The 27,206-nt window shown below is 36.7% G+C and overlaps 1 protein-coding gene across 1 annotated transcript; it reads right to left on the bottom strand.

The window, feature by feature from the left end:
- Nucleotides 1–110: 110 nt before the first annotated feature.
- On the bottom strand, nucleotides 111–27,159 carry pdcd11 (programmed cell death 11; the record flags this gene model as incomplete). The annotated part of the gene is made up of 36 exons (XM_079615278.1): nucleotides 27,049–27,159; nucleotides 26,653–26,780; nucleotides 26,418–26,555; nucleotides 25,636–25,803; nucleotides 25,370–25,531; nucleotides 25,141–25,249; nucleotides 23,179–23,354; nucleotides 22,144–22,251; nucleotides 20,708–20,917; nucleotides 19,529–19,653; nucleotides 19,386–19,446; nucleotides 19,147–19,293; nucleotides 17,355–17,606; nucleotides 16,126–16,251; nucleotides 15,820–16,017; nucleotides 14,517–14,687; nucleotides 13,113–13,326; nucleotides 12,843–12,995; nucleotides 11,455–11,567; nucleotides 10,879–11,366; nucleotides 10,284–10,346; nucleotides 10,086–10,164; nucleotides 9,896–9,985; nucleotides 9,007–9,115; nucleotides 8,658–8,835; nucleotides 8,480–8,539; nucleotides 5,837–5,956; nucleotides 5,628–5,750; nucleotides 5,319–5,487; nucleotides 5,035–5,247; nucleotides 4,791–4,934; nucleotides 3,648–3,898; nucleotides 3,239–3,407; nucleotides 1,584–1,737; nucleotides 1,287–1,452; nucleotides 111–282 (listed from the first exon to the last, which is right to left on the bottom strand). Exons 2-36 carry the CDS (start codon nucleotides 26,749–26,751, stop codon nucleotides 111–113), a joined length of 5,478 nt encoding a protein of 1,825 aa, XP_079471404.1. The 5' UTR covers nucleotides 26,752–26,780; nucleotides 27,049–27,159.
- Nucleotides 27,160–27,206: the final 47 nt, after the last annotated feature.

Raw genomic sequence — 27,206 nt, 5'->3', positions numbered from 1 at the left:
TGCACCTCCAGAAATATGTTAAAGGGTGTACAAGGGAGAAAAAAATGGGTGGGAGAAAAGATTAATTTTTCCCCTTAGATATTGGATTCATCTTAATAAACTAGATGGTTCTAGCTGGCGGCTTCGGCTCCTTTCGACTCCACGTATTCCACAGCTTTCTGTTTGACCGCCTGGATGGTCTCAGGTGTGCCGTTTGTCTTCTCGTACTCCAGGTAGCGCTTGAAGAAGAACTTGATCTTCTTCACCGACACGCTTAGGTGAATCACACGGTCAAAAAGCTCCCTGGAGGGAACAGGAAAATATTTTCAAATATAAAAATATCAAATATGAAAAATAAGTGTGCCAAACAAGAATTGAGAACAGAATTTACAAGATTTTAAGATTCTGTCCCACTCTACATATAATTAGGAATGCATGATATATCAGCCATCATATCGCTATAAGCCGATATAAGTTCATTTAAGTTATCGGCCCGATAAGAAAATTGGGCCAATATATTAAAGCCGATTAATAATGGATTATTTCCTTCAGCTGAGACACTTCAGATGTGCACTGTTTACCATGATGCTTTTGAATTGCTTGAAATATGATTGGAATCACTTCAAAAAGGAAAATACAGTTCAGTGCAACATGCAACGCAAGTCTGTCATATAGGCTACAGAAAATTATAATGAGAACATTATAATTGTGTGCTTGGGACATGGATTTAAAATGGTGAGACTTTTGTTTTTGTAATCAGAAACAAATTATATAAAAATTTGGATTTAGATTTATCGGCCATAATCGACTTTCAAATAAACAAAGAATTATCGGTATCGGCCAAAATGTTCATATGCATCCCTACATATAATATAAAATGTCAAAAATATATATAAAAAATACATTTAAAAAAAAAGTACAATAAAAAGTAAATAAAATAAATAAGGTACATAGAATAAATTAAAAATTAACAATGCAATAGTTTCAAAATGTAAAGTAAAAAGTAAATTAAAAAATAAAATAAAAAGTAATACAAAATAATATTTAAAACAAAATTTAAATTAATACAAGTTTCACTTTAGCCTAACTGACCAACTATCAGCTTTTTTATTTATTTATTTTATTTATTTTACAATAGAAATAAATAGTTTTTTTTTAAACTACCAAATAAGGAATTGTTTTAAACTAATATTTAAAACAAAGTCAAAACCAAAAATGTGATTGGTTGATTTGGATTATTAAAAGGGTTTAAATATTCATAATATGGACTACATGAAGTACAGTTCCTACCCTACAGGTACGCTTACCTCACTTCCCTCTGAGAGCCGTGCTTCACCATCAGGTCTATGAAGACGGACCACAGGTCTGTGCGTTTGGGGTAGGTACTCAGGACCTTGTCAAACATGGATTTGCCCCTCTCAGTATTCCCGTACTGAAACTCCAACCGGGCAAACTTGGCAATCAGGTCCACGTCTGGAAAGGTAGTGAGGAAACAATGCATGAGCTGCTAACAGGACAGCTGGAGGGTCTGGATATCATTTAAATAGCTTTTTCAGATTCATGACACCCAGGTCCCACAGAGATGACATGTAGCTGGCACTCACGATCTTTACTGGACAGGCTCTGCAGCGCCCTCTGAAGGAGGGCATTTGTAGCGTCGCTCTGCCGCTGTCGTAGCAGGAAGGTGCCGTAACTCAGATATACAGCTTTCTCCTGTCTGAAGCGTTTCACCATGTTTTTATAAAGACTCTCAGCCTCCTACACACACACAGGATACAAAAAGTTTAATACTGTGACAGAGTTTCACATTTGATGTAACTAACCGACCAACAAAACAACTTGGGATACACAATATATTGATGGCCATATTAGGCTATGTTTACACGGAAACGATCTGAAGAGAAAACGCAAAAGTGGCGTTGCGTTATCACTTTTTATTCTGCGTTTAGACGAGCGTTATGGGGGGGAAATCTGCGTGCATATGGTGACGCAAAAGTGTGTGAAATTCGATGTAGTGTGCACTCCAGGCGGCTAGGTGGCAATGTGAAGCACTGAAAGTGAAAGAGCCGCTGACACAGTTTTTCATGTTTAATACGGTAAAGCTGCTGCTTTAACCCTCGGTGCTCTTCGCGTGTCGCTCAAAAATTACAGATTTTACATTTTTTTTTGTCAATGAAATTAATGCTATATTTTAGTTTGATAATATTTTGTTATTTTCCTGTACTGGTGCATGCCTGTGACGTAAACACATACGCAACGCCTTCACGGTCTAGCAGACTTTTGTGTTTTTACCCTTTAGACGGGAATGCGATGGAGCGTTTTTAAGATTTCCACTCTGGAGGGTGGTTTCACTTTTTTGCGTTTTTTAAGCCCCAAAAACGCAGTTGCCGTGTAAACGAAAGGCACATCCGATAAAATATTTTTACATTTTCACCCGCGGGCGTTCTCGTGTAAATAGGGCCATAGTGTCAACCAATCTTAGAAAGAAAAAAAAAGACTGATATTGAGAACTGATGTGGCCAATATAAGGACTTGTTTTTGATTACCAAAGAAATAAATATTTAGCCATATTGGCATTTCATGCAATACATTGTATTGTTGTTCTGATGGCTTGTAGCATGCGTTTATGTTTGAGCTTTTTTTAATAAATTGATGTATAAATGGTTTAAAAAGAGACCTTTTGTTACCATTTATACCACAGTCAACTACACTACCGGTCAAAGGTTCAGGGTTGGCGAGTTGTTTTTTTTAAATGTTTGAAACAAGGCTGCAATTTTTTTTATAAAAAATACAGTAAAACAGTAATATTGTGACATTACCGTTTTCTATTTGAATATATATTAAAATGTAATGTATTCCTGTGATGTAAAGCTGACATTTCAGCAGCATTCCTCCAGTCTTCAGTGTCACATGATCCTGTTCCCTTTCTTTTTATTATCAATGTTGAAAACAGTTGTGCTTTATTTCTGTGGACATTTTCGAATGATCTATTCTCAGAAAGTTCAAAAGAACAGCATTTATTTGAAATAGAAACCCTTTGTAAGATTATAAATGTCTTCACTGTCACTTTTGATCAATTTAATGCATCCTTGTTGCAATAAAAATTATTTATATAAAAATACAGACCCCTTACTTTTGAATGGGAGTGTAAGTGGCTGTGATATAACATGTTGGTCATACCACTCAACCCCTACCCATATCACATCAGTGCGTCCCAACTAACAACCAATCAGATCACGTCACCAGACATAATGCTCACTTTTATCTTGTCCGACTTGGCATAAATGTCGGCAAGCTGCTGGTACACAGGAAGAGGTTCACAGTATTGGATGGCCCGTTCGAAGATTTTCTGCAAACTCTCTGGTGTCCCGTACATGTTCTCCAGATTCAGCATGGCCACCCACACGTTCAGCTTTTCCTGTTCCTCTCTAAACACACAAACAAACTGGTTAATAGTTGTAAAATTTGATTTCATTTGGATGTTTTGCAAAACATTTATGCTAAAAAGGGGCAGAGCAACACACACAATCCTTTAAAAGTGTGTATCTTCTTTGCAACTACAGTCAGTGGAATCAAAGACAATAACTGCTTTCAAACAGGTTTCCTGTAGCAGTTTGTGCATTGGTAGTACGTATTTAAATGTAAACCATACTAAACTAGTGTTTCACCTAAAGGAGATGGTTTTGAGGGCTCTCTCTGCGACTGCGCGCGCCTGCTCGATCTCCGTGGCCTGCAGATGGAAAGCCATGTACTGCAGCCAGAGGAGGGAGCTGTCCGGAGACGACAGGAGCAGACGCTCAAACGCCGTTGTGCTGTCGGGTCGTACAGATGTGTCCATGAGCTCTGCCTCCAGCTTGCAGATCTGCTGCTCCTCGTTCTGCTGCTCCTGCTTCATCTCCTTACGGGACATTTTCACAGGCTGGAGAGAAAGAGGAGCCGTTTACGGTGTGTTTGCAGGCAATGCATTGTAATAAAACAGTTGTAAATAAAACAGATTATTGGAGCAAGTTAATACTTTTTCAGTTTTTCAACTTCAAAATTTCATGTTTAATTCAATGTGTTTCTTGCCGTTTCTTTGTAATTGTTTGTGAAATTGTTTCACAATATTTTTTCAGTGTATGCACCTTTCAATGCGATTGCAAAAAATTGTGATATTCAATAGTGTACATGGGAGCAACTTCATTTTGATGCAATCCATGGCTCGAGAGCAGGAATGAATGCACCTTTCATTACAATTGCAAGCAATATTGCTCTGTCCGTTTCCAAACCCTTTGCATTCCCCGAGAAACTTTTGAGTCTGTTCCCAAAACGTTCTGTTTGTTTGTAAAACCTTTGCGTCTTCCTGAGAAACTTCGCATTTGCTCACAAACCTTCTGAGTTCCACCAAGAAAATTTGCGTTTGTTCGCACAAGTTTTGCGTCTCCCTGAGAAACGTTACATTTGTTCGCACAACTTTTGCATTCCCCAGAGAAACTTTGCATTCGTTCACAAAAATGCTGCATTCCAACATGAAAATTTGCGTTTGTTTGTAAATTTTTGCGTTTATATTCAAGAATTTTGCGCTTCTCCGGGAAAGTTCTGTTGCAAAATGTTCCCGTTCTCCCAAAGAAACTTGTTCTCCCTGATGGAAACAATAAAGGCTGGAAGTAAAAACTATATTTTAGTGCGAACACAGTTTCGAAAGTTTCTCGGTGAACGCAATGGACAAAAATATGATTATCACATTTCAAAGCTATCACCACGTCCCTTCAGGGGCTCAGTACAATAGTCCACACGGGAGCAATTTAGTTTTGATGCATGTGTGAGTTCACCTTGCTCGTGACTTCCTGCTCATCCTCACTGGATTCATGGGTGTCGTCTACTGCGGCAAAAGGTGTTAAAGAGCCCAGTGTTGATTCCCATGGAAAGCCAGATGGCACCTGCAGCCGTTTTGGTTCAGTTTCCTCATGTTTACCCTAAACATTCGGACAACAGTTGTGTTACATATCAGAGAGGAAGTTGTACACCTATATCTCGAAATATTCAATCATATTGTTCTGAAAAGAGATGCGTCACCTTTACTTGGCCACACTTTTTATCCAATGTACTTTCTTCCTTCTCTCTGAAAAACACATCTACACCACTGTCACTGTCCTCGGATTTTGTTTTCCTTTTCTTCTTCTTCTTCTCATTTAAGGTTTTCTTCTCTTCTGTGCGATCTCCCTTCACTGGGCATTCTTCATCTTTTTTCCTTTTTATCTTCTGTCCAACTGTCTCATCGTCTTGTTGCTACAGGGATAAAACACAAGGTCACATCCGTCCTCTTCAAAACTAACAGTCGAACACAAACACACACTTACCTCGCTCTCAGAAAGAGCTCGTTTCCTCTTGGCAACTTTTTCGTCATATTTCACTTTCTTCTCTCCCGACAGACGCAGTTTTAGATCAAGGGATTTTGGAAGTAGGTCTGGTTTCCCAGTGTCCTTCGACAGGAGCGACAGGTTCACGTGGCTGTTCTCTGCGTTCACACTGAAATTTAAAATCATTTATATGAGAAAAAAAAAGAATCACATATGTTACTTTTAATTGTTGGTCTTTGTGCATTCCAACATATTTCAGTGCAATGAAAGGCTAGGTTAGGACTTCATGTGAAATTAGAGAAACGTTACCTGAGAACCTTGGCCGTCACCAGTGCATTCAGGGTAATGTATTCGGAAACAGATTTTGGGTCGTTCATGAAGTATTTTGTAGCGTGTTGGAACTGAACTCTTCCTGTGATGGCCCTTGATAACCTTTCATAAAAGAAAAATCATTTTAATTCAACTCCGGAGACTAGAATGGCTTCATTAAAAAATATGTGCATCAAAAGATGCTATACCTCACAAATATGCCTTTATCGTTAATAGACGTCACATATCCTCGGATAATCTGGTCCTCTTTTATATCGGAAATTGACTCAATGTCTGGGTCTGTAATATCTTGCTGGTCCTTATGCAATCTGCAGAAAGGGAAGAATGAATAAATAATAATACAAATTAATTGTCAAAAAATGTGGGCACAATACAGTGAAACTAAACTTTAACTCCTTTTCATTCTGAAATCTAGCACATAGCAAACCTGAAGTCAGGTAAATAATTATTTCTAATGCTTCTTTGTAATGACAACAAATGGAAATGGTTTGTCAGATGTTTACATGAAAGCAGAATGTTTTGATGAATTATTTAATAGTTTCAAATGACTTGCAAGATTAGTGGCCAAAAAATACAAGCCAAAAAAAAAAAGATGTACGCCGGATGTTCTCAATATTCTGAGAAGAAAGCAACAGATGATATGGGTGAAAGACTGACACAGACCACGCATTTAATACACATCATGCTCTTTTGATGGTTTTTCAGGAAAGAACAAGCCCAAATCACAACTGTGTCCTTCTAAAATGTTTATTTATTACGTTCAATGTAGTAACTACTGTTAGAAAACAATACAGGACGAAACATGGTTTTTAATTTCTAAATGGCCACATACATAATTACAACATTACATGAAAGGGACATTTTTTTAAATAAATTATATATATATACGCAATTAAATAATAAACAAGGTAAGAGTTTGAGTTAAAAATCACCAGATTAGGAATAATTTACTCACTCTCAAGCTATCCTAGGTGTGCATGACTTTCTTCTTTCAACCCAACACAATCAGAGTTATATTAAAACATATCCTGGCTCTTCCCAGCTTTTTATTGGGAGTGAATGGTACCTTAGATTTTGAAGCCCCCAAAAAAGCGCATCCATCCACCATAAAAGTAATCCATACGACTCCATGGGGTTAATAAAGGCCTTCTGAAGCGAAGCGATGCATTTTTTTAAAGAAATATATCCATATTTATAACTTTATAAACTATAATCACTGGCTTCCGGTAATGGCTGTATGCGAGTCTAGTTTCAGTGGAAAAGTGACCTCTGAGTCTGACCCGACGTAGGATGGCTTAGATGAGAACAGACGACCCTCGTGGTTCAAACAAACTCAAGCTCCTCCCACATTTCGGTTTTAACATTCTCGTTTTAGACTTCTAATTCGTGACTGGTGTATTGTTTTACTCTATCCTCTGCACTTCTATGTTCGGCAATACGTCGGGTCAGAGATCACTCTTCTGCCGGAACTAGACTCGCTTACGGTTGTAATCGGAAGCCAGAGATTATAGTTTATAAAGTTATAAATATGGATACTTTTCTTACAAAAACACATCGCTGCCCTGAAGTCGGATGGATTACTTTTATGATGGATGGATGTGCTTCAGAAAAATGGTACCATTCACTCCCATTATAAAGCTGGGAAAAGCCAGGATATTGTTTTATATAACTCTGACTGCGTTTGAATGAATAAAGAAAGTCATATGCACTTAGGATGGCTTGAGTGCGAGTCATTTTGGGTGAACTAACCCTTTAAGTACACAACTGTAATAATTATTGAAGTGCAAATTGGACTCTATTATTGTTACAGCTACCATTTATTAAAAATCATTACCGTCTGTGCCTATAACATTATTGTCGATGTAATATTTATTTAGGTAATGTAGTAAGACGTCATTTTTAGGGCTGCATAACGATTAATTGCAACTAATCGTTTGCAGAATAAAAGTTTTTGTTTACATCATATATGTGTGTACTGTGTATAATAATTATGTATATATAAATACACAAACATGCATGTATAATTTTAAGAAAAAAATATTTTTATATATTAATTATGTATATATAAATACACAAACATGCATGTATAATTTTAAGAAAAAAATATTTTTATATATTAATTATGTATATATAAATACACAAACATGCATGTATAATTTTAAGAAAAAAATATTTTTATATATTAATTATGTATATATAAATACACAAACATGCATGTATAATTTTAAGAAAAAAATATTTTTATATATTAATCATGTATATATAAATACACAAACATGCATGTATAATTTTAAGAAAAAAATATTTTTATATATTAATTATGTATATATAAATACACAAACATGCATGTATAATTTTAAGAAAAAAATATTTTTATATATTAATTATGTATATATAAATACACAAACATGCATGTATAATTTTAAGAAAAAAATATTTTTATATATTAATTATGTATATATAAATACACAAACATGCATGTATAATTTTAAGAAAAAAATATTTTTATATATTAAGTATTTATAATTATATATAATATAAATTATATTTAAATATAAAAAATGTATATAAACATGTAAATATTTTTGACTAGCAGCCCTAGTCATTTTATTTGTATTTATTGTCTGCGATGCCGCCCTCTTGTAAGGAAAGTTTTAGCTATTGATTATCAATAAAAACATATACATGTAAAAAAAAAAAAAAAAAGAAAAAGAAAAAAAAGATAAATAAAATGTTAAGGCTGAAAAGGTCCTCATGTTTCACAAGTGAAAAGTGATTGCAGATCTTCAACCAGTTTGTTCTTGTTTTTTAAATGACACTTGATAATATACCTGGAGGGGCGTAATGAAACTCTGAAGTTCCTCTCTTTAAGCTCCTCAATAATATAGCACCTGGAAAAAAGACATGCACACACATTAACAAACTTTACATTTTAGAGCTTCCTCGTAGGAAAAATCCTGAAGACATTCATCATAAACAGTTTCAGCTGGGTCATGACTCATGACTCACCGGACTAGTTGTCCCTGTTCGTAGGGCCCCAGAGGGTTGTCTGCATATGCATCAGAGAGATCCGTTACCGAAGCAAAACCCCAATTCTCAAACGGGAGATGAAGCGACAATCCCTGGCGAGGCTCAACTTTCCGAACCGTCGCCATAGTGACCAACCCTGGCTCCAGCTTGTACATTCCTACAGCAACAGCACACACAGAAAATGCTAAAGAGACTCGAGGGACGACTGCAACGTGCGTCATGACGGCAGAAGTGCAACATCAAGTATAATGTGACTCAGCGTTTGTTATAACAAGGAGAAAATATGAGCTAGGAAATCTCCATGACTCCAGATAAAACTAAGTGTTACCTGTGAGGGACAGAGAAAGCCGAAGTTGAGTCTTGTTGAAACTAACACCAACAACCTTTGCAGAAACAGTCTGTCCTGGTTTAAACAGCTTCTTTGGTTGATTAGCTTGCTGTGGGAAAACAAATGTGAAAGTTATAGCTTGTTTGTTACCACATTCATTTAAAGGGGACCTATTATGCCCTTTGTTCATAAACATTATTTTTCATATATTTGACATTGTGGCTGCACCTCTCTTCCCAGTCTGTCAGTAACGCTCTGTTTAATTCCGGTCTCTATTAAGCCCCTTCTTCTGAAAAGCACAATGTGCTCTGATTGGTCGGCTGGACCAGTGTCTTGTGATTGGTCAACCGGAAATGTTGTGCTCCTTACCAGAACAGCGAGTTTCAACACACTATAACTCAACTCAACCAGGCCTCGCATATTCGTTTTTGCATATGCCTTTGGCGGGAATTATTTAAATGAGGAATATTTGTTGTGTTCGTTCCCGGAAGTAAACTCAAGAGTACAATCGGAGTGTTTCAAGAGTTCAGAAACAGTGTTACTGATATACAGAATAACTTTGTGCTTTGTAACTGTGCAGACCTTTTTCATGTTTAAACAGAAACATTACACCATAAAGAAAGTTGAAAATGTAAAAAAATAATAATAGGTCCTCTTTCTATGCAGTTAATCAGTGCATAATGCATTAAAAATGCCTTTTAAGAGTACGGTAAACTAATATTTTATATCATAATTTACCATTAAATTAACTTTCTCAAGAAATTAACATATGTTCCCATTTATTTAATTTACTGTCAAATACAAATGAAATACTTTTACAATCTTGCAACACGTTGCTTTTAAAATGCTCAATTTAACAAGCAAGAAAAACAAATTGATAGAGTCTCACCCCAGGTTTCCTAATCATGGCTAACAGCTCAACGGTTCCAGTGAGGTTGGGTTTCACATCAACTTCCAAGTTTTTTGTTTTTGCGTTGTACTGAAAAAAAAGAAAAAAAGAAAAAAAGGCAAAAAATTACTTTCAAAAGTTCATGCAGTTTTTTTATTATATTTGCTGTTCGTTAGATTCCAAAAGTCACCGTTGACGGGAAGCATAAGACTTCATCTCCAGGTGTGAAGTTTGTCTGAACTGACTGCTTGTCCCCAGCTTTCAGTGTCCTGAAATAGAAAAGAGTAAGAGTGAAGTCTGCAGTACCGCAAAACAACAAATATAAATGCACACAGACAGCAAATGTTTATTGCAACTTGTATGTATGGAGAGCTGTAGCAATGTATACCTGGGCAGAAGACTGAGTTCAGGTATGGAAACACCATAGTCAGGGTGAGAGATTGCCAGGAAACTGTTGAAAGAGAATATTTCATGAGAATAATCAACTAAATCAATGCTTTGCCAAATAATTTCTTTTTTCATGCTACCCAAATATCAAATAAAACAATGTCAAAAGTATTACACATAGTATTTATTTTCCTACTATGGAAGTCAATGGGCCCCATCAACTGTTTGGTTACCGACATTCTTCAAAATATCTTATTTTGTGTTCAGCAGAAGAAAGAAATTCATACACGTTTGAAACAACTTGAGGGCGAGTAAATGACAGAATTTAAATTTTTAAGCGAACTATCCCTTTAATATTAACCCTCTGTCGATCCGACTGTCTGTCGTGCAGGGATATAAAAATACGGAAACACAATCTGTAGGTTTCACGAAAGCCCTGGAGTGGTCAAAAGGCTTAGGCTGGAAAATAGAGGTGAATTTCTCAGTCCAGGTCACACTGAGAACGACTAAACATTGTTAATTTACATATACTACTACCAACATTGTAACAACACAAAAGTGATTGAAAATCGGCGAAGTAACGCTGATGTATTTACTTGTGACCACGAACTGTGTGTCCTCCAATCACTCTGGCTTCGACCTCTGACCCGACCTTCAGGGATGAAGTTGGGAAGCTGCCAACCGCAGGAGACTCCTCTATCTCAGACACATGGATACTTCCTGTGGTCCCCGACGGCAGCGTCACCAGCACGTTCATGGGCTTCAATTTCTTTACTGTGACCGTCATCACTTCCCCAAGAATGAGGTCACGGGATGGACCGCGGCTCTTGGATTTGGGCTGCTTGTGTTTGGTATCAGGGAGCTGGAACGCCACAAGAGGAAGTCCTCCTAATTTCTCGCTGCTCGGGTCCTCCACGGTCACGTTCAGACAGGAACCAACTGAAAACTTCTTTGAATCCAAGATGCTATTTAAGTGAGTCTGAAGGAGAATGATGGTCAGGTGACCAGTGTCACCCAATGAGACGACAGCAAAGTTTTTATCGGTGTACTGGATAGTTGCAGCGAGTTTGGAGTCCTGTGTCAACTGAAGAAAAACATGAAGGATCAAGTTTAACAGACTCTCCTGAAGAAGTCAGATCCTGTGAGTTTACAGAGCTGTAAGTAGTGCTTACCTTCTTCTTGTTCGTGATCAAATTTGGAAGCAGCGACACATGGACCTCAGACTTTAACGGGTCAACATGGAGAATCACTGCGGTGAATTTGCAGCCCGGAGTCGCATTCATGCCTGAAACATTTACACAAATCTAGTTAGGCGAGAACTAGCATGTTATCCATCCATGTAAAGATCTGCACATGTACATACAAACACTTTTTGAAGTTTTAAAGGCGGTTTATATGCTTTTTCAGTCCAGACATGTAGACAGTCCAATACGAGCGTCATTAAAAACAGGAATCGGTTACATTTGGAAACAAACTATTTAAGACATTCAGTTCAAATAGTTCATGAACATTTATATTCTTCCGCTGATGCTGAAAAGTTGTTCTTGTAAACTAAAATTATTAAAATTTGTTTTCAGTCATTGAAATAAAGCTGACATAACATAATAAAAATATTCGATTAAAAACTTAAACGAAAATTATAAATGTTGCCCTACGCAACTAAGTGAAATAATTTTGTGTACTAAAATAATTGAAAGCTAAATAATGTTTTAAAAAAGCAAAAAATGACTACAACTAAAAGAAAAACTATAAATATAAAAAGAAATATAAATATAAACATAAGACTATAATACTATATAAATAATACTTATATGACACTTAAACACTGTAGATACACTCCGACAGTTTTTCAGTCAGATTTAAAAAAATAAAAACAAAAACAACAGTTTGAATTATGGGCGAGCAATATGGAAAAAATATCATATTGCTGTATTTTACAGGAAAATTCATTATTTTTATTTTATTGTGATTTTTTCCATGTTGGTTTTGCTATTTTGCAAGTGACTGAGCAGTAAAAATGTAGCCTTACAAGGTGACAAATTACAAAAGTAAAAGAATGGCAGACCAAAAGTAGGGGTGGGAGAAGATGAAAATCTTTATTTAATTATTTTATCTTTGCTATTAAAAATAAGACCCTAACATAGTTTAGTACTCACGCGCCGTTTGACGCTTTTAATGTGCATGAGAATAAATTGTTTAACAGGCAAGACTTGAACCAGACAAGAACCATGCAGATAATAATCTTCCGTGATTGTAGAGAACTGCAAGTTAACATGTGATGTGAATGTACGTCACGTTCTAAGCAGTTTGTGACATTTTAATCACTCTTGAGCAAAAATTGTAATATCATACACCCCTAGTTTGAAGAGCTCCATCACTGAATCGGTGGCTGCAGTGACTTACTAAATCAAGTCATGTCAACTTGAAATAGACAGAATAATGTTATTGAGTAGTGTACTTTAGTTTGTAATTTAAATGATTTTAACTTTTACTCGTTACATTTGGAGTGCAGTTTTGTTATAATAAACAGAAACTTATTTAAAAGAAAGGCGGTCCTCACCTTCTATGTGGGACTTTGAGGCCAACACAGTGGCTTCACTGAGCAGATCTGAGCTCAGTGTGACCGAGCCGTCCTCTCTGGTATCTCCCACCGTCACCTTGATTTTATCTCCGAGCGACACGGCAGAAAGCTGTTGTAGGACGTCAGACTCTCCTGGACACAGACAAGAGTTGGATAACTTGATTAAAAACTCTAAAATAAAGTCCAACGAGCGGAAAACAGAAGTCAGACAACCTATTGTTTGTCGTTCATCAGAGCCTACACTCATACCTCTGCCAGAAACCATCTCAAAGATGGACTTCCTTTCCTTCAGACCCTGGATCAGTCTGGCGTGGGCACCTTGCTCCAAGAGACTCAATTCTGACACCTTCAGGCTGACCAAAAACCTTTGCTTTTCTTCGTCCAGGTGGGTCACTAGGGCAACAACCGACTGGCCGATCTCAAAGATGCCTGATGTGTTCGTGATGAACTGGTCACCCATAGCCTACAATGAGATTGAAAGATCACATCATCACATCTGCACTAGGGATGTGTTAGACTAGTTGAGTAAACAATTCTGCTACTGCTAGTCGACAAAGGAAATACTAGTCGTTTAAAAAATATATTTTTGGTAACATTTTATTTTAAGGTGCCTTAGAACTGGTTTGGTTATGAAGGACAATTCCGGTATGACATTTTTACTTTTATACTTTAATACCGATGTTGTTTTCAAGTGTAAAAGTAATTTTGTTTTAAGTTTAAAAAAAAAAAAAACTCTATAAAACTTTAAGTTTAAGTTCTTGAATATTTTATTTTATTTCAGTTAACGTTCATTTCATTTTAAAGTCCCCCCGTGGTGAAACTCAAGTTTTTAATGTTGTTTATATGTCTGTGTGGTGTTTTTAATATGCTTTAAGTCGAACCATGTACAAATTCATCAGTCAACACCATTGCTGAGTATTTTCTTCTTAAAACTGCAGTGAACCAAAGACAGGCTCAAAAACACGGTTTGAAATTGCTGGTGTTTCTGGCATCACACACTACCTTGTAACCAATCAGGTCAACGTGTGATCGTCAACGAGTGGATCTCTGAGCTGCTGTGAGTGAGTGGAGGCGGGGCTAATTTGCATATTCATAGAACTGTGTATACTAAATGAAGCAAGGGTTTAGAGTTACATTCAAGATATTTTAAGGCATGAAGGGATAAAATTATTGACTACAGGGGTATTTTAAGTAACGTTAAATGTTTTTATTATGGTTTTGGATTTAGTTTGAATTAACTACAGTATAATAGCCCTGAATAACAACATGTATATAAATATCATCTCCATGTTAAACTAGGGCTTAAGTGAAGGTTTAATTTACAATGATCATAATGTAAGGCAAGCAGAGATTCATAGACAAAGTAGGCTATTTCAAATGGACAGTTCACCCAAAGAAAATTGTTCAGAGACAATTAAAGTCAATGGGGCCCATCCACTGTTTGGATAAGAAAGAAATTCATACAGGTTTGGAACAACATGAGGGCGAGTAAATGATGACAGTATTTTTTGGTAAACTATCCCATTTGTCTAGTCGACTAGTCTGTTATAAAATATCAGTTTTGGTGTTGATGCGTGTCACAACTAATAACATTTAAACACAAAATCATTTTCACACAAAATTCTATCCAAACAAACCAAAATGCAAACATACATCTTTAGGAGCGAGGCCGAAGAGTCCGTGCGGGAAATCGATGAAGACTCCGTAAGGCATGATGTTCTTCACCCAGCCCAGCATCTGCATCCCCACCTGGAGCTCAGAGAACTTCTGCGGGACGTTGCCGTCCTCCACACAGGCCTTCAGCAGGGGTTTCTTGGTGAGAGTCTGAACACGACTCGGTTAAGAAGAACTGAACGGTATGCAAATTAAAGCGGCATGATTCTGGATAAACACGATTTCTTTGTTTAAAATATAAAGATCAAGATTCTCCCCACGATTCTGAACAGACAACTAAAGAAATTAATGTAATTTAGTAGAGATTGTGATTTTTTTTTCCATTGTGATCACCTGTAAAAAAATGTTTAATTAATTTGAATTGTTTGATTGATTCAATGACTCACTCATTAAGAATTCACTTATTAAGACATCTGGTTTCTTCACTAATCAGCATTTTTGAACGAATTTCTTGAATGAATGACTCAATGACTTACTTATAAAGGCTGCATCCGATCTCACATACTTCCCTACTATATACTAGGCGTAAAACAGTATGTGACAAAAGTAGTATGTCTGAATTCACAGAACAAGCACCCAAATGACACTTCTTCCGGCGAGATTCTGAAGTGTGTGTATGATGGACACTTTACTATCCCATGAGGCCAAAAACTTTAAACATTTTAGCAACCATTACTACTGAAGAGAGCATGCGATTTCAGATGCAGCCAAACACTTCACTTGTTTTTTCACTGTATGAATGAGCGTTTTTGAACAAATCTCTTGAACGAAGTATTCATTGACTCACTCATTAAGCCTTCACTTGTTTCATTACTGGATGAATCAGCATTTTTGAATTAATCTTTTCAATGAATGAGTCAGACCAATTTTTTTAACAGTCACTTGTCGCCACCTACTGGTGTAATGGCATATTTGATACTTTATATGAAACATCAAGTTACTTTCAAAAGTTAATTCACTGTATTTACGTTACCGTACACTACCGTATACATCAGTGTTTATATCTGAACTATTAACTTTTATCTGAGTACTTGTTTCATATCTATACATGACAACTACTCTCTCTGGTTCAGTGCCAACACAGATTTTAATGTTTGCCGTGTTCGTACTTGTCAATCTTTAATAGACACAGCCAAATAATTGTATTTAGAAAAAAAAGATCAAGTGTGTTTGAATCAAGATCGCGATCTTTAAGCGATTAATCATTAATCACTCAAATACAATTTTTAGTTGCTAAACGACTTATTTTTACTGACAGATAAGAATGGTTGTGTGAGGATACAATGCCCTTCTTCTTGTTCTTGCTGAGACACATTATATTAGAGATGGTGTCTCCCTCCTCCAACGCCATCCACAGAGGAAAGCAGTTGGTCACATGATCAGAGAGATGCACTATGGGTATGAAAGCTGGCGCCTCTTCAGGAACAATGGAGACTTCCAGACCATCCAGGACTTTGCGGCAAACTCTTACATTGACGGCCTAAATAGGAAATGACATGGAGAGAAATATGTAGGGATGTATTTGTTTTTATTTTCCTGTGCTTTGCAAAGATAAGTATAAAAAAAAAGTTTGTTTCAGTCAAATTACCTTTCCAACCATAAAGTCAAATTTCTCAGTCTGCTCCACCTTTATATCTCCCTCAGTAACGGCCTTGAAGGATAAACACAACTTCTTATTTTCCGGGTCACACCTCAAGACTTTGGCCTGAACAACCTGCAGAAAATAATTAAAAGAATCCCAAAAAGTGTTAATTAGTGTGAACTGAAGATGAAAACACTTCAAGAGACGCAGAAATGTGTGACTGGAATAAATCTGACGAAATACAGCAATTTATTTTAAATTTGATCATTTTAAAAATGGACATATACTTGATCAAAAACACAGTAAAAACTGTTACATTGTGAAATTTTGCAATTTAAAATGTCATTTATTCCTGTGATATTCCAAAGCTGAATTTTCAGCATCATTACTAACAAAATGGACCTCATTACTACTTATGGACCCCCAATTTATTTATTTTTTTAACTAGATGCACTTCTAGGGCTGCTCGATTATGGGGAACAAATCATAATCACGATTATTTTGGTCAGTATTGAAATCACGATTATGTAACACGATTATTTCACATGACTTTGGGAACGTGTTGCATTTTTAAAAAGACACTTTTCAACAATTCTTTAAAAAAAAAAAATCTAAATTTGAACATTTATTGTACTTTTTGAACTATTAAAATAAATAATATAACAGATAATACTTCTAAAGTATTTTAATAAATCCCACAGGTCTACCACTTATAATGCGTGAAATTCCCCCGCAATCATTGATTCACTTTAGCAAGTAGATTGTATGAGTAGCCTAAATTAATCCACAGAGATTATAAAATCAAATCAATCATTTTAAAACTTTCTCCAAGACACAATTTCACAAACCGCGTGAGTGTTCAGCGGTGCAGCGACTTCTCTCTCTCATCTCTCAAAATGGGTAGGACAAGGCAAGCGTCGAAACTACACTCTCGCGTTTAGGAGTCGGGACATGACGGAATTGTCACTTGCACAATCGGACCAGCATTGCATCGTAACTAAAGTTGAGAATTTTCACTTCTTTTTAAGTCTTATCAGTTTAAACATTCAAACTGAGAGAGGTTATGGCTTCGGGAGGGGCGGATGTGCGCGCCCGCGCGTCATTCAGAACACGCTTCAGAAAGCGGTTTTACACGCTTGTACTATTTTGGTGATCGTTGGGAGACGAAATCTAAATTGAAATTAAATGAATTGCACAGCCCTATGCACTTCACAACTTTTAAATATAGCTCTGACCTGGCCAATGAAGAAGAGACCTTCTGGATCTTCCACACGCTCTGTGGACAGCTCCCCCACAGGAACCAGACCCTTCACATCTCCATAGAACCGAACAATACAGCCAAACTTCTTCACAAACACGATGACGCCGTGAGAGATGCGGCCCACCCTGGCATCGGAGTAGGACTGGAAGATAGGGAGTGTGGACTCCATGAGGGCCTTTTTCCTGGTCAGGATCAACCTCTTGTTCTGAACATCCAATGATAATACCTAAAAAAAAAAGAGGTAAAAATAATTAGAAGAGAGGCTACAAATACAGTTTTAGTGACACCCGAGATTGCATTAAATGGGGAAAATGCAAAAAAAAACTACATAAATACATACATGCATATAAATAATAAAATTAATAAAAAAGAAATTCTTACAATTTAAAGGTTATATGTAAGGGATAATGTATATCGAATACAACACTGACAGGCTGATCGGGAGCCCGAAGCGGAGGGGTCTTGAATCCGCCTGAAGCGGTTGTATTCGCTATAACAACCGCCTCGCTATACATTATCCCGCTTATTACATGTCTACCTACCAAATAAATCAATAATTTGACACAAAATATTGATTTAAAAAGGAGTTTATTGATTTAAAAACGATTGTATTGCTTCCGTTTAAGAACACCGTGTCCATGGCAACGCTCTGTTTTTCATGGCAACGGTGTGTTATACTTAGCAGCGGTGTTTTATCAAGAAATAACAGACCAAATTCTACATTAGAATTCAACCAAGCCATGTAATAATAAAAAAAATATATATATAATTATTATAATTACAGGGCTGGGGTTAGGCAGATTCCAGTTTTCCTTCTTTTTTTTGTCTTTAGCTGATCACATGCCTGACTCACTTAAGTGACTGCAAGTTTTGTTTATCTTTCTACAGAAAATAATTCAATGGACTTTATGCACAGCAAGGTGTGCCTGACCGACAACAATAATCAGACACAACTGGATTAATCAGTTTGTCCAATAATGGCAGACAGGAAACAAAGGAGCCCCTCCCATTGCGAGGGCGTTTTAACTCCAACGTTGGCCGTATTATTTCAGATCTACCGGCAGTCGCGAGTAATCTCCACCTCGCATTCGTCACGGCGCCACTGAGTGTATAAAGTGTGAAAGGCGAAGCTTGAATTTCCAGGTATGTCCCTCTTTGGCTAATGTATTTTCAAGATGGAGGCGCAACATGGCTTCCGCCATTCGAGCAGCTCACCCGTAAGTATTATAAATGGCTTATCAGAATACTTGATTAGTTGGTGGAAGTAATTACACATGAATGAGCACATATCATTTTGAAAGAACAGTGGTTTTTTTTGCTAAGAATCAAGTTAAAAAAAAAGTGACTGCATTTATTTTTATTTAAATTAATTTAATTATTTAACCTGACATGCATGTTAGCACTACCGATGTTGCTTAGAAATAAAACACATTGTGTTCAATGGAGGAAAAAGTAGTTTTTTACCCCGACATTTAAAAATAACACATTTTAGAGCTGTGATCACAAAACGGCCAACAACTTTGCTTAAGGTCATCATACAGTCAAAATCTCATACCGACCCATGCCTAATGGAAACTTCAAAAGAACAGCATTTATCTGAATTTATTATTTATCTAAATGTCTTTACTGTCACTTTTGAACTTGATTGGTAGTGTATAAAGTTACAAAAGCTTTCTATTTCAGATACTGCACGACAAATAATAATAATAAAAAAGAAAGCAATTATAAGAAAAGAAAGAAATCAATCCCTGGTTAAAAAGCCTCACCCTGCACTTGACTTTCAAGCCCTCATAAAACCTCTTCTCTGGGGTCTTTAGGACGACATCGGCAAGGTGAATTCTGGGTATCATTCCTCTGATGTGGTCCGTTAACCTCACGAAAACGCCATCTTTCAGCAAACCCGCAACATTACCCTGAAACCCAGAAGCAGCATGTGACCGCCATTACATTCATTCTTTTATGTGACATTTGCTGCAGATCCATTACTTTTTTTTGTCTTGCCCACCTCAACAATTTGTCCCACTTTGATGTCTTGATATCTGAAGAAGGTCATTGCAACAGTGCTCCTGCACAAACAAACGAATCATATGAACAACAAATCATAACACGAACCGGCCAGAACACCCTAGCAACGTCATGTCAACCAACCTGCGCAGTGTGACCTGGTGAATTTGCTCCATAGGACTGTAATCTATGATTCTCAGCGAGTGTTCGGACTGGGACAGCAAGCGGTTTGGGTTGAACTCTTCTTTTGGCTCCTTCATGAGGTTTTTCTACATGCAAAAAGCAAATAAAACTTCATCAGACTCACAGAATGGATATTTTTAATATAACTCCTGTTCTGATTGTGTTCGGCTGAAAGAAGAAAGTCATATACACACATAGGATAGCTTAAGGGTGAGTTAAACATGGGATAATTCTTCATTTTTGGGTGAACTAACTCTTTTATTGATCTCGGGTCGGTATTATAATGCAGGTTCATTTTGAAATAATTTAATGAATTGTATTACTCAAACAGGTATAATACAAAAAAAATTTGAATTATATTTAATTGCTTCTAATTTACATACCGTACAGTCAAATCCTTGCCTAATAACATGCAAATCAAGCACAATGAATGGATAAAAACATTAACTTTAAAGAACCTTCATATTTAATGGCATTTAATTATTTTTAGATTACATTTAATAGACTTTCACGAAAACATTAGCAATTGGCTTGTAAAAGGTACTACCGGGGTTATTAAAGTTAACTAAAACTACAACAAATTAAAACCATATTAAACTTGAAATAAAATAAAACATTTAAATTTTAAAAAATAATAATTTTAGCAATCTGACAAGACTGCAAACCCTAAAACAAAAACACAAATCTATATATAAAAAAAAGGAATAAAACTGTCAAAAACAACAAAATTACCAAATCTTAATTTTTTATTAAAAAAATATATAAAAAAGAGATACATATATATATAAAATTATATATTATATATATAAAAATTATATAAATGTTTGTATATCTCTTTATATTTTGTATACATTTTTATAATGATATAAAAATTATATACGTATATCAAAATATAAATAAAAACTAAAACAGTATCTCAATGATTCAAAAATAACACTGCATTACACATTTCACATTATATGAGCTTTTCATTTCATTTACACCGTTTTGACCAGCAGGTGCCAACAGCCTGTGGTGTTTGAACACTTCAAAACAATGAATGATTTGGCGATGCAACTGGTTCAATTGATTCAGAGTTTCAAAAAGCTTTGTTTCTCCCATCACTACTGTGTAGTCATCCTTGACCATATTTGTACTCACATGCACAAAAGCCGTGGTACCGTCGGGCATCTTCATCATGGCTCCTGAGTGATAGTGCAGATCAGTCATCTTGCAGCCCTGCACCACCTCACCCATCCGCTCGGTGCAGAACACGTCCAGCACAGCGCCCCCTGGTGGCAGGAGATGACTGCGCAGGGACAGGCTCACATGCCGCGTGGACGGCTCCACATGCACAACCCGTGCCAGCACCTGAAGAGTGGGAACGCACAGAAATAACTTCATTACTGACTGTTATTTATATACTATTACAGGTTTTATCATTATTCTGAATTCATTTTAGTTCCATTTTTTGTCATTTTGTTTTGTGCTTTTGACATTTTTATTATTTTTTGTTTATTTTAAAGGGGTCATGAACTGAATTTTTTTATAATGTTTCCTGGGGTGCACTTATAATGTTATTATGATATTTACATCAAAAATGGTCATAATTTCAAAATTATGTGTCTGCTGTGAGACTTCAGTGTAAACGTCCACTGCTGTGATTGGCTGACATCTTTGCATATGAAATAAGTATTACATGTGGTACTCTCGAATACTTTTACTACATTCTTACTATTACAGCTATCGAGATTAACTAGTTGTGAAAAGTGTTGATTATAGCATTTTTTTTTAGATATGAAATGTTGCCGTGATGAGCATTGAGGAGATGACAGACAGTCTTTTGAGCGAATGAATGCAGTGATCTCGTCATTGCAACTCAATTTCTTTCATCATAACTAACAGTGCAAACACAATGCAAATAAGAGATTAGTTGATTATAACAGAAGTTTTGGCGAGAGCCCAACTCAGTCACTGATAAACTCGTGCTGGTGGTTTAAAGCTCCAGCGATTGTAAAAGGAGACATTCTTTGTATATAATTCTAAGAAATTTAAGAGATTATTTTCACACTACTAAAAGAAACAATGTGAAGTTGACCGTTTAGTCACTGCTGGCTTGATTTACTGACGCATAAACAGTTTTGAGCTTTGATTCAATTAAAGCTGTTTTTGGGCTAGCGGGGAAGTTTTGAGTTCTGAAACTTACAGGATGTTTTTACAGTTTTACCTCTTGCAAGTCAAAATATCAGGGACATTTTATTTCTCAATTCATGACCCCTTTAAATATTACTACTTAGATTTAATCATTTTATTTATTTTTATTTGAGTTTTAGTTTATATTTACTTTATTTCCAGTTAGCAATTTTAGTGCTTCTATTTAAACTACATGAACATTAGACACTTTTTAACTGAAATAAGTTTACGTTTTTCATCTAATATTTAGATTTAATTTTAGCTTTATTTAAAAAAAAGAGTTAATAGTTTTAGTTAACAATAACAACCCTGATGAGAACCAAATGTGTCAGGCAGAAACACATCAAACAAAAACGATTAGCAATTATTTTGAAGCACTGTTACTATGGTCTTTGGACTCTTACCTCCTGTCCTTGGCTGTAGGTCGATGCCTTGTCCTCATCAAGGTGAAGAAAATCAACCACTCCGGTGAAAGAGGAAAGATACGTCAAGATGAGCCCGTGAGGAGTAACCTAGCATGACAAAACATCAGAGGACAGATATATCAATGTCTCAAAACAAGACATTGATCTAGAAACACTAGATTAAAAAAACCTCAAAATATATACAGCTTTCTTGCAGTCGTACATTAAACTGGGATAAGAGGAAGTATTTTAGTATTAACCATAGTGCTATAGAGCCCACCCACGTCGTCAGCAGCGTTGGCTCCAGAAGTATTTTTTCCATTAATTTCTCCCATAAGGATTTTTATAAAAAACCTTTTCGTTAAAGCGTTATAAGCCAAGAACCAAGCCAACCAGCTACAAGGTGAATCATGACATTACAAACTTCAATTTGAAGCTAAACTGTTTTTGAAAATCAGACAAAAATACAAAGGTACAAGACTGTGTACTTAACAGCTTTAGTGATTAGTGAGGGGAAGAACTAAAATCCCATGAAGCATTGAAAACAGACATACAGCGTATATATTTTGAGAGCGTCTGGAGATAGACTCGATTACATCAGTCACAGTGCTTCATGGGAGTGGGCGGAGCTAAACAGACCTTTTAGTGCATTCTGCTGATTTTGACTCTCTAATTGGTGGATTTTTGCACAGCATCATGGGTAATGTAGTTTTTATTTGACCACAAATCCCGATGTTAAACAATTAAAATATGATAAAATAATGTGGACAGACGGCATCAGCAGAAACAAACACCATCAATTACAAACCTCGTAGCTCACAGGAAGGCTGTCTTTAAAGGTTCATAAGTTATCGTTAAAAAAAATTTAATGGCGTTTTTGCTTCCGGACCCGACTGTTGCACTCTATATCATACTTCACGCTTAAAGCGTTTCATCCAGCTGTCTTACCAGGGTATGTGCAGGCAGGGTTCTTAAGGCCTTCTGACCTCTTGAAACTTTTGATATATATTAAGGATCTGTGGGGACCCTGCTTACCCTCTTTACGCATGCGCGGATCAGAAGTCCGGGCAGGAGGGTGTCTAGAGTCCATCCATGCGGAGCCGTGGCACAGGCCTTTGCGAGAACCTGGGGATTCTGGCACAGACGCACCACACGTCCATCGTTCTTGACTTCCTCTATCAGGATCAACACGTACTGCCCCACACTCAGATCTGAGATAAACAGAGATAAACTTACAATCATAATGCCGTTTTTATCCCGACGCTGGCATAGCCTTAAAGGGACAGTCAACCCAAAAATTAGAAATCCTTTTATTGTTGTTGTCATTCAAAACATGTATTATGGAGTAACTATTGATTTAAAAGGTAAAATTGTCAATAGTATTTTTAATTTTTTTAATTCTAGGACTAGTTCATGCCATACAGCTTTGAAATTAAATAAAGGCGAGTAAATTATGGCAATTTTAATTTGTAAGTGAACTACCGGTAATACTCTTACATTCTTTATGATGTGGGTGATTCATCTAGTCATTGAACCATGATAAACAGTTTATCTACACAAATTATAGTGGTGGTGATGGCGCAATGGATAAGACACATGCCTTTGGTGTGAGAGACCCGGATTCGAATCCACTGTGAGACACCAATGTGTCCCTGAGCAAGACACTTAACCCCTAGTTGCTCCAGAGGCCTGCGACCTCTGACATATATAGCAATTGTAAGTCGCTTTGGATAAAAGCGTCAGCTAAATGAATAAATGTAAATCAGATGTTATGTTGCTGTATTTGTGCCTGACTCCCTTACTTGTTTTGTTTGTCTGTTTAGAGTTTAACGTCATGCCAGCTACCCCGGCTAAATTCATTGCGAGAAAGATATATATATATATATATATATATATATACAGGGGTGCACATAACTGGTACGCAGGTACGCATGCGCGACAAAAATCAGGAATGCGTAATGCCACTTGTGTTACTACGCGCCTTTGCGTACTGTCGCCAAAATGCAACCTAGGCAGTGTTAATTAAATTTTTTCACAGATGAAAACGAGACGATAACTAAATAAAAACCTTGTTTTAAATGACGACCACTATGACGAATAAAAACTAGACGGAAATGTAAGGGAGGGACGATTGGGGAAGTGATCCAGTCAGAACTGATTTGCGTTTGTGGAAGATGCGCACATTTGAATTGTAACGTGCTGATCTACCGAGTCGGCATGCGCTTCATGCATGTCTCAAATCGTTAAAAAATGTAAACGTCTGGGAGAAAGAGAAGAGCAGACATATGGATAGATCTGAATAAGAGTGACGACGCGAAAGACAGCTTTATTCGGTATGTTTTTATGTGCGAACACACACACACACACACACACACGACCCGAAGCGTGCAGCCCCGCACATAGACGCTGCGCGCAAGGACTGAATCGAGCTCTCTTTCGCGTCTGAATGGACAAATACACACAACATTATGTCTAAATGTCCGTTTTGGAGAGTATTCACGTAAACACAGTCGGTTATGTCTTTACAGAATGTACCGTGCATCAGTGCAATTGGATCTGCACACTCTTAAAGTGACAGTGCGTAATAAACCTAATGCCTTCTGTACACTTAATATTGATCAAACGACAAAATAAAAAGAGAAAATTCACTGCTCTTTAATATCTTTAATAAGGATTAATTATATTTAATTTATACAAATACATATATCTGAACAATCAAATAACACTTCAAATCATTTTTTTTTCTATCATTTTAGGTCGTTCTTTTCACGCTGATGTAAATTTAAGTGTTCGTTTATTTTTATTTTATAAGTTTGGTTTTAGTTAGTTATTTTATGCTATAAAAATGGAAATGTGACGTCATGATTGACAGCTGTGGCCACGCTACATATGGGGTGAGTACCAAACACCATCTCCTGGTCCTCACCTGAGTAACTCACTGAAAAAGTTATGTGCACCCCTGTATATATATATATATATATAAAAGAATGATTGTACCTTGTTTTGAGGCAATGCTCTTTTTGGGCAGGAAAGCTTTAGTGCCAATGACTCCGATGTCGACCAGGTATCCGTGATCTTCCACACTCTCCACACAACCACTCAGTGTCTGAAACGTTAAGAGGGTTTGATCTTAGCTCACGAGTGACAATTACACATAAAAGATTCAGCAAGAACTAGGTCATATACACTATAAATGTATAATATTAAAGAAAGATTGCAAACTCACCATTCCAGGTTTCAAAGCGCCTGAACTCAACGCTTTGTTAACATCTTTTGGGTTGATTGACACTTTAAGACTAACGTGACCCTCCTTAGCGGATTCTAAAGACGACACAACACATCTGACCAGCATTCCAGGAGTAAATAGTTGCGAGAGAGGGGCGACTTCCTATGAAGAGTGGACAAACAAGAACAAAAGTGCATTATACTGTTACAAATACAACAATGTTCGCATATATTTTTACTGTTTCTTTCCTTGTACAGTTGTGTTACCTCTGGAGTGTCTTCAGAGTCCAGTCTGTTATTGAGAATCTTGGTGTAGGAGTCACAGATGTTGTAGATTGGCAGGTAACCAACGAGACAGCTTGGGAGACCAACTACCACCTCAAACTCTGACACTTCCTTCACACAACCCAGCATCAGAGTGCCAATCTTCAGATTCTAGACGGAGGAAATGGGAAAGAAACCTGGGTGATCAGACACAAGTGCAATTTCCATTTACACACACCAACACATATACACACAAGTCAAGTCGCTGTTTGGATTTAAATAGGCAAATGCTTCAGAGTCAAAGGCTGGATCATTATATTATGTTTTTAGCATGTTACATGTTTGGGAACAGTTCTTCTAACAAACTGATGAAGTGCGTATCTTTTTATTTCTAAAACAACCACGTAAGGCGACACATCATGGTCATATTCCAGGATGACAATGTCAAGATGCATCAGGCTCAAATTGTGAAAGAATGGTTGTGAGGAGCATGAAGAATAATTTTCACACATGAATTGGCTCCTCTGAGTTCAGACCTTAAAGTCTTCGGGATGTGCTGGTGGAGACTTTACAGAGTGCTGGACTCTTGCATTGTCAATACAAGACCAAAAATGTATGCATCTCTTGATCAAAATAAATGCTGTGATGTTATTTCCTTCAAGAGGTGTTGCCAAACATATAACAAGCTAGAAACATAATATTATTATGTATATGATCCAGTCATATATACTCTTAAGCATTTGCCTATTTAAATCCAAACAGAATTGTCATGTTTACAAAATTACCCGAAGATGAAGAATTTCCACAGAAGTGGCAGTGTTAAGTTTTAAATTCTCTTCATCCACTTTCTGTTTTTTAAGGGATTTCTCTTCATCATGTTCCACGTCCTTCTTCTTCTTCTTCTTAACCAGTGTTTCACGTGTCTGAAAAACATCCATACACATTACACTCATAACAATCTGTGCAAGCAATTGTTTACTCATTGATATTAATTGAAATCACTGCTTCATCATAACTCACTTCAAAAAGATTGTCCACGTCGTGTGTCTTAGCATGTTTGGGCCCAGAGGTCTTCTTCTCTGCACCGCCACGGGGGAAATCTTCCTCCATAGAAGCCATGCTTTACTATTTACCTGAATAGAAGGGCTCTGGAGAGGTCCAATCAAGAAACAAAGGTATTAAACATTTTTCGAGTATTATTAGACATTCATAATAACCATCTTTACCCCAATTCATGTATCCGTTATTTAAACTGCCCAATAACAAATAACATGTCTTGCATCTGCCTGCATGTCGACACATGAGAAACACAACATACTAGAATACAACGTTTAATCAACATATTCCTTACATTTAGATAAGCGACATGGGTCGTTAACCCACCCCCAGCAGTAACAACAAACTGATTTTACTTACGTTATAAAACTCTGTGTAGATCAATGTATAATGCTCTCATGCAAGTAAATCTCACATGTTTCTCACAAGCGTGCCATCTTTACGACCCGGACGTAAACACTAGGAGGCGGGATTTGCGACTGCAGCAAAGTGAAAAAAGAATCAACCAATAGGGTGAG

Source organism: Phoxinus phoxinus (genome assembly GCF_949152265.1).
Source record: "Phoxinus phoxinus genome assembly, chromosome: 6".
NCBI classification, from domain to species: Eukaryota; Metazoa; Chordata; class Actinopteri; order Cypriniformes; family Leuciscidae; genus Phoxinus; species Phoxinus phoxinus.
This window is presented reverse-complemented; position numbering and strand designations above follow the sequence as displayed.